The sequence below is a fragment of the Leucopleurus acutus genome, assembly GCF_964270905.1.
Source record: "Leucopleurus acutus genome assembly, chromosome: 14".
Lineage (NCBI taxonomy): Eukaryota > Metazoa > Chordata > Mammalia > Artiodactyla > Delphinidae > Leucopleurus > Leucopleurus acutus.
The window spans coordinates 62,176,810-62,191,330 of NC_139156.1; the positions used below are offsets into that span (position 1 = coordinate 62,176,810).

The following is a 14,521-nucleotide window of genomic DNA, read 5'->3' on the forward strand; positions in this document are numbered from 1 at the left end:
ACCTATTGGATCTAGTAACAAAAAATTGTAGCTGGTAGTTTGTTTTTTTAATTTTTCTAGTAATTATTTTTTATTGTATTTTTGGAAATTATCAGCCCATGTTGGATTGGAAATAAGAACTGATTCTTAACCACAGACAGTTAACATTATAAAATACACATAAATTAAAATTCTCATACTATTTACCTGCTACCTTGCACATCTTTGGCGGGGGGCATGGGGGTGGGAATTCACTCGATTTTGGAGTCAGCTCTAAAATATAAAGCGTTAGTTTTGATATATGAAGAAGGACGCTTCTGCCCTCATCAGAATAAATCGTCAACAAAGTTTGGGGGAAGAAACTGTACAAAGAATAACATATGTGCACTGCACTTCCCTCGGCAACACACAGAGCTTGCTTTCAAAGAGGAAAAGAAATTCTGGCAAGTCTCAGAATATATAATGGGATCTATTCCAGAGACAATTTTATTTTGAATCTAAATAATATGGCTAGCAGAATTTGTTCTTCTCCCATATGATCTGACTCTTTTAGTGTAAATGTGACTGGGTACTGTAGCAGGAAGGATTTCTAGCCAGCCAGGTCCACATGCAGTAGCGCGTTTGGCAAACCCATTCCGTGGCTGGTGTCAATGCTTCAGACGTACCTGATTGAGTTCCTCGTCATTGGCAACTGCCAGCAGGATGTGTCTTGGGGCTATCCGGGCCTTCTTGTTGTCCCTCGCTGCATTCCCAGCCAATTCTAGAATTTCCGCTGAAATTTCAAGGGAGGGTTAATAGGCAATCATAGAATGGGGTCTGAGCTTTCCAAAGCGTTCCTTTGGAAATGGCCTTGGAGTTAGATCACTTTTATTTATTTGTGATTTTTATGTCTGGGCCTGGAAAGAAATCCAGAAAACTGAAAAGAACTCAGGTCACAGACAAGTAAGATATTTTAGCAAGACCTGATATACGATCCTGTGGGCAAAGCCTTCTAGTTGTCCCTTGACATTAATTCTCCCCCATCTTCCTTAGTAGATGGACCTCTGGTTTTCTGCAGCGCCCCAAATCACAGGAATGAAGACAGTATTTCCCAGCCACCCTTTTTGTTAGGTGTGATAGTGTGACTAAGTTCTGGCCTATGAAAAGCAAGCAGTTGTGCTGTATGGTACTTCTGGGAAGTATCCATTAATGAAGGGACAGTGCCTTTCTTCCCTTTTTACTGGCAGACTGAGGACGTGATGGCTGGAATTTGAGCAGCCATCTTTGACCAAGGGTAAGAAGTTGTGGATGATAGAGCAATAAGATAGGAACCAGAATCTCTTATGACTGTGGAGCCTCCTTACCAACCTGGACTGTCTTCTATAGACGTCTTTTGTATGAGAGAAAAAGAAACTCTCTTGTTTAAGCCACTGTCGGCAGAAGTTAAACCTGACCAAAACAGAACCCTAACATTGAAGCCGAGTTTCTTTCAGTGTGCAGCCATCTCCGAGGAGAGCTGAGACCCCTTTCAGAATCTCCTTTTCCACTTCACTTGATGCCCCTTGTCCCTCTTGTCCTAAAGGAAAGTGGATAGGAAGAACTGATTTATACTAAGGGGTGAGGTACCACTTAACCTGAAAAGTGAATTCTATTTCACATACTATCAGTTTTTGAGTCAAAAAAAAAACAAAACAAAACTATGGAATTGGTTTATACCCCTGAATGCTTTCCCCTTCGTCCTTTATTTTTTCTTTCTTTCTCAATTTTGGAAGGATGCTCTGCTAAATCAAATTTGTCTGCTTTCAAGAGCATGAATGAGCCTTTAAAGAAAAATCCTTCCCCTAGAGAGAGTTCTTTCCCTAAAGAAAGAGGCAACGTGCCAGTGTGTTATACGTGGGTGGAAAATTGTATGGGCTTGTGTGCATGAATGTGTTGTGTGTATGTATGTGTGCAGGTATGTGTGTGTGTGTGTGTGTTGGGGGGATTTGCGGGTACAATGGCATAGATACTAAACCCTAAAATTAATAGGCGATTCTGCATGAATTTTTGCAATCAACCTAATTTCAAATAAAACACCGCATGCAATTGCCGTCATTCGTAAAATCTATGGCAATAAAATAAAAACTTGGCATAAGTATGCCGTATTAACTAAGCAAATGTGATTAACAAAAAATTAGAATAAAATAAGCATTAGAGTTAAATATTTATATGGCATTTCCATAATGAAAAGCGCTAAATCACTGCAAATTCATTCTCACAACATCTTTTTTGGGTTATTAAGCAAGGAATATTGTGTTTACTAACAATTCATTTACACGGCACTGCATTTTCTGAATCACAGATTGGGGCACTGTAGTTTGAGAAATATGAGCAGGCTTGTTGGGACTGGAGGACAGAGTATTTGAAATGAACGCCGTATTAGATATCTGGTTTGCTGCCTTCAGATTTCTGCCCAGCTTTTCTTTCGTTTAAAAAGGGTACCCATCAAAAAGAGGTGTAGTTATAAAGTCTTCACAAACAGCCTTGCTTTATGGCTCTAGGTTAAAATGTACAGCACCCCATTGAGCACAATGAAAGGACTTTCCTGCACCTGCTAGGGGCTGCTGCTAGGGGCCCACACCTGGGAGGAAGGAGAACTCCGCTCAACCCTTTTTCCAAATGGGCGGAAAGGGGGTCAAGGAGCCTCCGAGTTTTAAGCTTCTGAGAAGTTGAATTTCATTTAGCATCTTGGACCATCACTGTCCTCCCTCTGTCTCCTGCATTTAGAGGAAGCAGTGAAGCATCCTCTTGGGGTTCATCAAATTAACCGTCAGCATGAGAGGCATGGCTAATGGGAAGCCCTACACGTTCCCAACCTTCAGGAAGCCCCTGAAGGTCAGGTTATTTTCAGCTTGACAGCCAGATGCACAGACACCGGATTCTCAGACGGAAAATCTGTCATCGAATGCCGCCACGGGAAGAGGCTAAAGGCAGCGATTCGTCAGGCAGCACAATGCAGGCACACAGGTGAGGCTCTGCCCGAGTGCGGCTGGGCTCTCGGACTAACTCTTCCGAAATAATTTATAAGAAAGAAAACCTTGATCGTGTGCTCAAGTGCAAAAGCAGAGGCAGAACTTTTTTTATTTAAAGAGAAAAATACTTAAGAATACATAGCAGAAAATCTAGACCAAGGAGTTCTTTTCTATGTTGGATGTTTAGTCTGAACATTCCTTGGGCCAGACTCCACCATTTAAATGTTTGAAATAACATTAATGTTTGAAATAACATGAATCATTATTAATATTTTCAAATGTTATGACAAATATATTCACATGAACTTTAAAAGTTTGCTACATTCTTGAGTGATTTTATTGATTTTGGGAACACAGGTATCCTTGTGTGTCAACTGGCAATCAATAGGAAAACTGAATTTAATGTCACACATTTGTTTCACTGCAAATTTTGTTGGAAGATCATAATTTGTTAAGTGGTGGAGATTTCCACGGAGGTCTGGAGACTTCTACAGCAAACCTCTCACTTCTCGCAAGTCACACTTCCAGCAATAGTAACCATCTGGGATACAGCTGAGTATCTGATAGTAAAAGGAATGATTTCTGGAGCCAAAAAGGAGGTTGGAAAGCTCATCGTGCACATTATTTTGGAAGAGCTCGTGTCCGCTCATTTTGGATACAATCTAAACCAACACTGGATAGCCCAGACCACAGGAGATGGGAAATACCACAGCAAGTGTAGGCTTGGGACAGAACACATGACTGTCTCCTTCCCTGGACTCCGCTCGCTTGTCCACCTGCCCGCTAGGTGGCGGTGTCTCTGGGCTCCGACTGGGCGCTCTGCTCTGCTCAGGCGTTGCAGTCTTCCGAGGAAACGCCATCTACTCACAGCGCCTGCTTCCACCTTCCTTCCCATGTCACCAGATCTGCACTTCCAGCCCTGCCATGGTGCCACCTCGGCGTGCCACAGGTAAATCAAGCTCACCACATCCCCAAATCCAAGATTCCTCGAAACAGGCTCCTCCCATCACCCTTGGGACTGGCAGCTCCATCCAGACAGACCTGGGAGTCATTCCCTCTCCTTCCCTCTCCTTCTCCCTCTCTTCCCAGCCTCATGAATCTTTCTTTTTCTTTTTTTTTGCCGTACGCGGGCCTCTTAGTGTTGTGGCCTCTCCCGTTGCGGAGCACAGGCTCCGGAAGTGCAGGCTCAGCGGCCATGGCTCACGGGCCCAGGTGCTCCGCGGCATGTGGGAGCTTCCCGGACCGCGGCACGAACCCGTGTCCCCTGCATTGGCAGGCGGACTCTCAACCACTGCGCCACCAGGGAAGCCCCTAAGGTTTATTTATTTACTTATTTATTTTTATTTTTATTTTTTGCGGTCCGCGGGCCTCTCACTGTTGTGGCCTACTTTCGTTGCGGAGCACAGGCTCCGGAAGTGCAGGCTCAGCGGCCATGGCTCACGGGCCCAGGTGCTCCGCGGCATGTGGGATCTTCCCGGATCGACTCTCAACCACTGCGCCACCAGGGAAGCCCCTATAGTTTGTTTGTTTGTTTATTGATTGATTGATTGATTGATTGTACGCGGGCCTCTCACTGTTGTGGCCTCGCCCGTTGCGGAGCACAGGCTCCGGAAGCGCAGGCTCAGCGGCCATGGCTCACGGGCCCAGACGCTCCTCGGCATGTGGGATCCTCCTGGACTGGGGCGCGAACCCGTGTCCCCTGCATCGGCAGGCGGACTCTCAACCACTGCGCCACCAGGGAAGCCCCCAGCCTCAAAAATCTTAAATAACTTTGCCCCTCTTCTTCAAGCTTATCGCCATTACCCGAGCTAAGGCTGTCTTCTTTTCCAGCCCAGATAATCGTAGTGGTTTTCCTGCCCCCAGTTCTGTCTTCCTCCAGATCCATGCTAACAAGGCCACCGCTGGCCCAGGGCACCTTTGTGCAAATTAGAAAAAGATGCGCCTTCCTCAAGACACCTGACTTCCCTAATTTTGTTAGAACAAGAACCTTTATTGCCATCTGCTGGAAATGCTCACAATTAGTCACAGTTCTTTGAGGTCTATGATGTGAATGATTCTCCCTTCAATGTGTGTCCTTGTGCAGTGTACAACCTGCACAACCACACATGTGGTCCTGGCTGCCAAAGTGATCTTTTCAAAACACAAATGTAAAAACTGAAAAATCATTATATTAAAAAAATGCTTGGTGTTAAATGGATAGACCCAATTGTCTGGAAATGATAGGTTTCTTTGTTACATAATGATTTCATGAAGTGCCCTGAAATTCAATGCTGTTTTAAGGCCTATTTGTCCTATCAATTAAAAATATATTACAGAACATTTTCTCACCATAAAACGATTATAAATTACTCATTCTCAATATCTTACATTTATATTATATCTATTGTTGATGAATACAGAATTCTTTTCCAGAGTCTGGGGCTTGCTTTTTCAGTCCATTTTTTCCTCACTTACATTGGAGATGTAAACTGGGCCAGCATTTACAGATTGATAAACTGAAGTATGAATGTGATGTCCATTCTGGGAGGCTGGTGGATGTCTCAGGTGGAAGGGACCTTCTAGATGAGCAGTCCAGCATGCATTCGTTGCTGGAGCGTGCAACCTCCCCCAACAGGTTGGGACCAGAAATGCCATATAGCTGTAACATCATGATGATGTGTGAACCTGGGGTTGGTCAGGCAGCCAGTCCAGAGAAATCAGGCAAGGCTGACTGCTGTTTCTCCCCAAGTTCCTGAAAATTCGTGCAACTTTCTTTTTGGCTAAGTAGCACCCAGCCTTTTCTTTCTTCCTTCCTTCCTTCTTCCCTCCCTCCCTCCCTCCCTTCCTTCCTTCCTTTCTGCATTTGGTGTAGATTTTATTTTTGTATTTATAAAATCTTTAAATTTTTAATAGATTTTATTAAATTTGGGGATCTGCTCTAGGAAGAATTAAAATGGGCTTTAAAATATGGATAATTTCTTGGTATAGTTTTACTTAATAGAAAGTAAGAATGGTTCATGAATTTCAAACATTTGTGAAATATGACTTTGCATTTTTACATGCTATTTTTAAAACTTTTTTCTTTTTTATTAGAAATTTTATATTGAAGTATAGTTGATTTACAATGTTGTGTTAATTACTGCTGTACAGCAAAGTGACTCAGTTATATATGTGTGTGTGTGTATATATATATATATCTATATATATACACACATTCTTTTCATATTCTTTTCCATTATGGCTTTTCACAGGATATTGAATATAATTCCCTGTGCTGTACAGTAGGACCTTGTTGTTTATGCATTCTATATATACCAGTTTGCATCTACTAATCCCAACCTCCCACTCCATCCCTCTCCCACCCCCATCCTCCATGGCAACCACCAGTCTATTCTATATGTCCCTGATTGTGTTTCTGTTTCATAGATAGGTTCATTTGTGTCATATTTTAGATTCCTCATATTAGCAATGTCATATGATATTTGTCTTTCTCTGTCTGACTCACTTCACTTAGTATGATAATCTCTGGTTTCATCCATGTTGCTGCAAATGGCATTATCTTGTTCTTTTTTATGGCTGAGTAACATTCCATTGTATATATGTACCACATCTTCTTTATCCATTCATCTGTCAATGGATATTTAGGTTGTTTCTATGTCTTGGCACCCAGCTTTTTCTTACTTGGCTATTCCTGTGGCCCCAGGTCCCCTCTCGGAGGCAGTGAGTGGGAGAGGGGAACTTCAGAGACCATAGACATGAATCTGAGAGAAGAAGTAAATTGGCCTCCCCCCTTATCCCACCCATTATTGAGCAGAGCTGATTCTCCCCTCCAGATAGCTCCCACATGTGCCCATTTCTTCTCATTGTCTCCACTGAGAACCCTAGTCCTGGCCCCTGTCAATTCTCAAAAGTGACTTTAAAACAGCCCCCACTGGTTTCCTGGACTCTGATCTTGCTTCCCACCAACTGTTCTCCACCTAAAGCCCATGTGAGGCCCCCAGAATGCCACCTCCTCCCTTCGATGCCTCCCCTGGCATGTGTGTGCAAAATGTGCACACTCTCATGTGGCCCTCAAGGACCTGACCCCTGCTCCCCCCTCTCATCTCTCACCCTTCCCATTTCCCAGCTCTGCTCCAGGTACACAGAAATGCCTCCAGTTTCTGGAAGGGGCCACATACTTCCTCTAAACTTTAGATCTTCACCCTTGTTTCTCCCCAAACTGATAATCAACCCATCTGAATCTAGCCAACTCCTACCAATTCCCCACCCTGGCTGCCCATCAGAATCTTTTGGGGAAGCTCTAAAAACTCCTGATGCCCAGAAGTATCCCAGAATCTCTGGGGTTAAGACCCAGGTATCAGGATTTTAAATCAATCAATTTGTTAAAAAGCAGGATTGAGAACCTGGTTAGGTCTTTTTTTTTTTAATTTATTTTATTTTTATTTACTATTTTTGGCTGTGTTGGGTCTTTGTTGCTGCGCGCGGGCTTTCTCTAGTTGCGGCGAGCGGGGGCTACTCGTTGTGGTGTGTGGGCTTCTCATTGCAGTGGCTTATCTTGTTGTGGAGCATGGGCTCTAGAGCACAGGCTTCAGTAGATGCGGTGCATGGGCTCAGTAGTTGTGGCTCATGGGCTGTACAGGGCAGACTCAGTAGTTGTGGCTCGCGGGCTCTAGAACGCAGGCTCAGTAGTTGTGGCACACGGGCTTAGTTGCTCCACGGCATGTGGGATCTTTCTGGACCAGGGCTTGAACCCGTGTCCCCTGCATTGGCAGGCGGACTCTCAACCACTGCGCCACCAGGGAAGCCCCAGTTTCCAATTTTTAAAAATATTTATTTCTGGCCGTGTTGGGTCTTAGTTACGGCACCCGGGATGTTTCGATACGGCACGCGGGCTTCAGAGCACGTGGGTTCTGTAGTTGCGGCACGCAGGCTCTCTAGTTGTGGCCCATGGGCTTAATTGCCCCATGGCATGTGGAATCTTAGTTCCCTGACCAGGGATTGAACCTGAGTCCCCTGCATTGGAAGGCAGATTCTTAGCCACTGGACCACCAGGGAAGTCCCCCTGGTTAGGGCTTTTTAATTTGTTTTTATTTATTTATTTTTAACATCTTTATTGGAGTATAATTGCTTTACACCCCTGGTTAGGTCTTAACAACCCTTGCTTTATATTAGGCAGCCTCCCCCTGCTTCCCAAAGCTCCTCTGGCTTCCCTGTCCACATGAATGTCATCTTATTGTGTTGTTTTTAATGCTAGTCAACTCTGCTAGAATGTAAACCCAGGGAAGGCAGGACCACATCTGTCTGTTTTCCGTTGTATGTTTAAGGCCTGATGCAAAGGAGAAACTCAGTCAATATTGTTGTCGTGAATGTTAAAGGTCATTTCAAGGGTGACAGGAGGCTTTCACACTTTGAACTCTCTTCCCTAAACAAAATCAATTCATGCCCCCTTCCAAAACAAAACAACTAACAAAAATCCTCTTTTTACTTACTAAGCAATGGCCTGCAATAATGATTCATTCCTTTGGCTTAAACTCCTTGTCTCATTAAAATGCAATACAGCCCCCAAATATACCACCTTAACAGAGTTGCTCATTACACTTTGCCCTGAATGATTTCATCAGCTCTTAATAGAAGAGAGAGGAGAAGAATTACCATTTATTGGGTGCATCCTATGCACCAGACATTTTGCATACATTGGCTCATTAATGGAGTTAAATGAGATTAGCTCTGGAAACACCCAAAGCTCAGAGAGGTTAAGGAAATTAGCCCAAGGTAACAGAGCTGGTAAATTGATAAATCAGATTTAAGCTGACATCTAAGCCCCTACTGTCAACTCCAGCCTGAGTTTGGAGGGGAGAAAAAAGCACAAAAGGAAGGGAAGGAAAGGACACCGGGAAGACAGTTCTGGGCCTCAGAAGACCCGCTTCATCTTCTCCATTTGACCCAGGACGGTGCTGACAGCTGGGACTGGCCCTGGGGAAGGAGTGTTATTGGCAACAGCATCCTTCCAGCTGCTCCTCCTCTCTTCTCTCACACTTCATGTCCAAACCGTCAGCGGATCCTGCTGACTTAGCCTTCAAGATATCTCAGTACTCTGACCACTCCTCGGAGGCTCCACTGCCTACTCCCCAACCTCACGTCTCTCACCTGGATCTCTGCAACTGCCTTCCTGCTGCTTTCCCTGACCCCGCCTTGTACCCCCCTCCCCACAGGCAGGGTCTTGCACATCTGCTCAGAACCCTCCAGAGCTCCCGTGACAAGCTCTTCTGCCCCCACCAGCCACTCTCCCTCAGGCCTCACTTACAGTCCAAGTTCCCTCCCTCAGCCCCAGCCCTCTGTCCCCATTGCTGCTCCTTGGACACCCCCAGCACCTGCTTCCCTCTGTCCCGAGGGCCCCCCCCAGACACCCACATGCCCACCCACTGGCCTCCTTCAGATGCCAGCCCCTCAGTGGGGCCTCCCCTCAGCTCCCCACTTCCTGGAATTAGCCCAAGCCTAACTCCTTTCCTGCTTTATTCATCCCCGAGCACTTAACACCATCTGCTGGACCACATACACTTCACTCATTTGTTTGCTGTTTCTCCCTTCAGAATGCATTCTGCTTGAAGGCAGAGACTCCTGTCTGTCTTGGTCTCTGCTGTATCCTCAGCACCTAGAATAACACCTGGCACATAGTAGGTGTTCAATAAATGTTTGTTGAGTGAATGAAAGACTATGAGAAAATGGATGACATTCTACTTTGAGAGACACTATCGATCTTTACGGATGTGCTGGCTCGAAGTCCAGAGTGTGACATTCAGGCTATAGTATGCATAGCTGTGAGGTCTGGTGGCTCTAACTGAAGATAGATGAAAAATCATATAAATGGCCCAATGCTATTAGCAGGGAAGAGTCTAAGGACTTACTGTGTGCACTGACAGGTAGATGCTCGACAAATATTTGTTGAATGAATGAAAAGGAAAACATAAGCTTTTTCATCAAACACTTCTGAACCAAAGAACAGAGTCAACAGTCAACAAAATCTGAAAAGGCCAAATTTTGTTCTATTGTATTATGCACAGTTTAGACTTTTGCCAAGGGGAGGCACAGGAACTACTATTATTTTGATTATACAAACATTATAATGGGGGCAGTGTAGTGAAGCAGAAAGTGCACAGCTTAGGGTTGAAGGACGTCAGGGTATCCTGGCTCCCCGCTTGGAGGCTGTGGAATCTCTGGGTTACTCAGGGTCTTCCAGCATCAGTGGGTGGTATAGATCTAAAGGTTGTTTTAAAGCTTCAGTCACCATTTTCAAAGTCCTTCCTCTCCCTCCAAGCCAGGAGATTTTTCTCCCATCAGATTCCTGGGTTTAAAATGCAGCCAGGAACCTGCATTTTAAAAAAGCATTCGCCAGGCCTTTAGACCTGCTGCTGAAAGACTGGCTAAAATCTTGCTCCTCTGGGTGGGCTCTGGACCAGCAGCATAAGCATCACATCACAGCAGTGTGTTAGAAATGCAGAGTCTCAGGTGCTACCCTGAGACTGGTCAACAGGATCCTACCCTTGACCTTGTCAACAAGATCCCTGGAGTGATCCCCACTTTGAAAAGCAATGCTCTATCACACTTGATTGGTTTCACTTTCAGAGCCCTCCAGTCCTCCTCTCCAGCCTCCAGAGCAACAACAAAAAACGCTAAATGTAAAGTTACTCAAATAGGTAAAGAACGCACACAACAAAAATGCTATCTTTCAGTAAAAAAAATAATTTTAACAACCAACATGGGAAACTCTTTCCTATGTATTTGTAGACAGAGAACCACCTCTGTAAAGGAGAGTAAAATTAAAACGTTGCCGGCTTCATGGAACCAACTGAAGATGCTTTCAATGCTGGGCTCAACATTATTTATGGACATTGAGCCCTAGGTTCAATACAGCAGGAGAGCTGAGGTTTAGTGAGGACCGTGAAGTAAAAGTGAAGACTCCTGTTACAAAATGAATAGCAAGCCCCTATCTTCCCCAGAGTTTGTCTTTTGTGGGAACCTAGAAGTTTACGTTATTACATTTGTCTACAGCAAGACACACCTTTCTTGGGGCTGGTCTAGAAAAGACACTTTATTGTGGATTCTCTTCCTTCCATGTTGATCCTCTGCCCTTATGTGCTCTTCCCTCCCCTAAAGCCTGCAGGAGTTGGTTTTAGCCAAGCAGGCAAACTGAAACCCCATTACCGCGCACAGCGACCTTGAGACAGCCACGGGCGAATCAAGGCTTCCCTGCCCAGCCTGTGTGCAGGGGCCGAGGGGAAGGTGAGATCTGGGAGCGGGTTACCTGCCCTGCGTGTTCACGTTACCTGCCAGGTATTCGATGACCGCGGCCATGTAGACGGGAGCACCCACGCTGATCCGGTACTTGAACGTCCCTTTCTTCAGGTACCGCATCAACCTCCCCACGGGGAAGATGACCCCGGCCCTGGCTGAACGCGACAGCTTGGACATTTTCTTCTTCCCACTCCGGCCCGACATCTTGCCTTAGTTTTGCTCTCAGCTTGCTTGACACGGTGGCCTCCCGGCACTAACTCAATGCTGGAAAGGAAAGGTGGCAGGGTAAGGAAGGGCGACTGGCCTACAGCTTGGGAACCGTGGTGTGGCCACAGAGCTCGTGTGACATGCCTGATAGCCCCGGGGAGGCAGCCCAGACCTGGCTGCCACCGCAGGGTGCTGCAGATGGGGAGCTGGGGTTCGGCAGGCCCACCCATGAACAACTCCCCACCCCACCCATCCAGCCCAGCCTCCGTAGGAGAGGCCAGAGAGAGAGGCCATGGTCCTGTGGTCAGCCTCCAAAGAGGTCCACTTCAGCATCCCCAGAACCTGTGAATATGATACTTTCATGGCAGAAGAGACTTTGGAGATGTGATTAAGCTAAGGATGCTCCGGTGGGGAAGATTATCCTGGATTATCTGGGTGGGCCTAATGTAATTGCAAGGGTCCTTGTAAGATGGAGGGAGGAGATGAGAGTAGTGACAGGATGACAGCAGGAAATGGATTCTCCCCTCTTAGCCTCCGGAAGGAACCAGCCCTGCTGACACCTTCACTTTAGCCCATTGAAAATGATTTTGGACTTCTAACGTCCAGAACTGTAAGAGAATAAATTTGTATTGTTTTCAGCCACTAAATTTGGGGGATAACTTGTTACAGCAGCAAGAAGAAAACTAATATGGTTCCCCTTTGCCCTGATTTGCTCCTGTCGCTTAATAAATAGTACAAAGTTAATATGGCCATGGCCATCATAATGGTTAGCTTTGGCCCACAACTCAGAGCTGATGCACACTTCTCAGATGGAAGCACTTTTCTAAATTCCCTAATAACGTAGTATTCTTTTTTTTTTAAATTTTTATTGGAGTATAGTTGATTTACAATGTTATGTTACTTTCAGGTGTACAGCAAAGTGAATCAGTTATACATATACATATATCCACTCGTTTTTTGATTTTTTTTCCCATATAGGCCATTGCAGAGTATTGAGTTCCCTGTGCTATACAGTAGGTCCTTATTAGTTATCTATTATATAGATAGTAGTGCATATATGTCAATCCCAATCTTCCAATTTATCCCTTCCCCCTGTAGCATTCTTAAAAACAGAAACATGCCAGAAGAGGCAGTTTTATTGACTATGCTAAGGTAGAGTAACAGCAAATTAAAAGCCAGAATGCAACCCAAGCTTTTGCTCCTTAGAATGGGGAATCAAGGTTGATTTTGGGGAGAAACTTCAGAATCAGCACGAAGAGGTGACTTCAGTACAGTGCACCAAGAGACACGTATATGATTCTGTGTTATTTTAGGAAGCTATCTTTTGTGCGAAGATAAAATAATTATATACTTCTGAAAAAGCCTTTGTAAGGCTAAAACTAATTCAGAGAATTGTAATGGAGCTAAACCTGTTGGTGGAGGGGGTATTGTAACCAAAAAAGGAACATAAGCCAGAATAAGTAAAAGCAAATTACAAACAAGCAGAACCAAAGAAAAGGAAACAAAAATTTTCCAGGAAAAAATGTTAATGAATTAAAGCTCTCTGGCCCAAGGGCAGCATCATTCTCAGTTGCCATTTTCTCTGGGGATGGAAAATGAGAAGGTTAAAAATGAATCGAAATCGGTTCTATCTGTTGAGGCAGCCATCTCAAATTTTGGCTCGGTTAGTTTACTGACAGCAAAGATGGCAATGAAAAGGCCTAAGAAAGTGGGTAAGAATATGATGGAAGAAAGTGCTAAATAAATGCATGGCTAATATGAAAGATACAAACCTGGGATTTCTTTAATCTGGATGGAAGATTGAACATAGAGTTCAGTTTTCTAAAGTATCCGATAACTCTGTATGACTGAGGAGTTTTATATAAGAACTATGGAATTTAGCAACAAATCCCATTCTCAACACCCTCTTATCTCTGAGGTAAATGACGTGAGTCTGAGGCATATTACTATATACTTGACATACGTTCTTTTTGTATGCTCATATGTACTTACTACCCTCCTATTTTACGTGTCGTTTTGCCACCAAGAGATGTAGGTATTCATCAAAGTTAAGTACAAGCAAAGATGAGCAAATAGCCTGAGAACATTATCTCTTTCCCAGTAAGGCACACGGATAAGACAGCATCACTTTTTTTAGAACTTCCACATTTCTCTGCTTCTGCTGCAAACTCTCATCAATCCACTTACAGCTGTCCTCTCTGTGACGAAGCAGGTAGCTGCATATTAGGATTACAACCATCAATTCATGTTGAAGAAACTTAGGTCAGGCATCGATGAGTGTACAGAGTACCTGCTGGTAGTCAGTGCTATCCCGGGGGACAGGAAACACGAGAGCAATGTTCAACAGTCCCTGCTCTTAGGGACAATTACATGGCACATGCTGGCTACCTGCTGGTGGCGTCCAGAATGGGGGTGGCCCTTGTAGTGGAAAGAGCCTGGGACCAGGCAGGAATCCCTGGGTGTGGTCCCACTTCTACATGACTAGCTATGGGAGCTGTGTGTGTCATTCGAGTGGCCTCATCTGTAAATCAGGGAGGTGACTGATTGATCCTGAAGGTCCCTCTGGTCTTAAACATTCCAGTCTTCGGAACTGCACTTTCAAATGGTTCTGGAAAAGCAGCTCAGTCTCTTTAAGAAATGATATCTGAAGAGTTAAGAGTTAAGAGTGCAGGTGCATAAAGATGTGTTAGTATTGGTGACTCCACTAAACCGATTATTAGTTACTGATAAGTGGGGGGAGGGGAGGATTAGTAGGTCTGGTTGCCGAGGAAACCACCTGAAAAGCCCATCACAGGATGGACATGCTCTGTGGATACCGTACGATGTGCTGGATGGTCGTAATCTCTCCTACAGAGAGAAAAATGCACGGAGCACAAACACCACAAAGCAGGACCCCTTCATCCCCCCCACCCCCCAGTACATTTGTCTCAAATGAAAACAGACAGGGAATGACTAGGTGTGCAGGATAAAGCCACCCAGGGACTTTCCCAGTATCAGTCAAGTGGAGCCACGAATTGCCCTAAAATTTGGAAATAAGGACTGGCAGTAGAAGAAAAACGGGACTGTAGGGCATT

At 44.8% G+C, this 14,521-nt stretch overlaps 1 protein-coding gene across 1 annotated transcript in view; it reads right to left on the minus strand.

Annotated features, from left to right (window-relative positions):
- Nucleotides 1-11,444, minus strand: part of MACROH2A2 (macroH2A.2 histone) — a gene marked incomplete at its 5' end in the record, with an annotated part of 34,456 nt that extends 23,012 nt beyond the window's left edge. Inside the window, 2 exons of the mRNA XM_082855047.1 lie at nt 645-751; nt 11,273-11,444. Coding sequence (XP_082711173.1) covers nt 645-751; nt 11,273-11,444 — 279 coding nt within the window. The remainder of the gene's footprint in view (nt 1-644; nt 752-11,272) is intronic.
- Nucleotides 11,445-14,521: the final 3,077 nt, after the last annotated feature.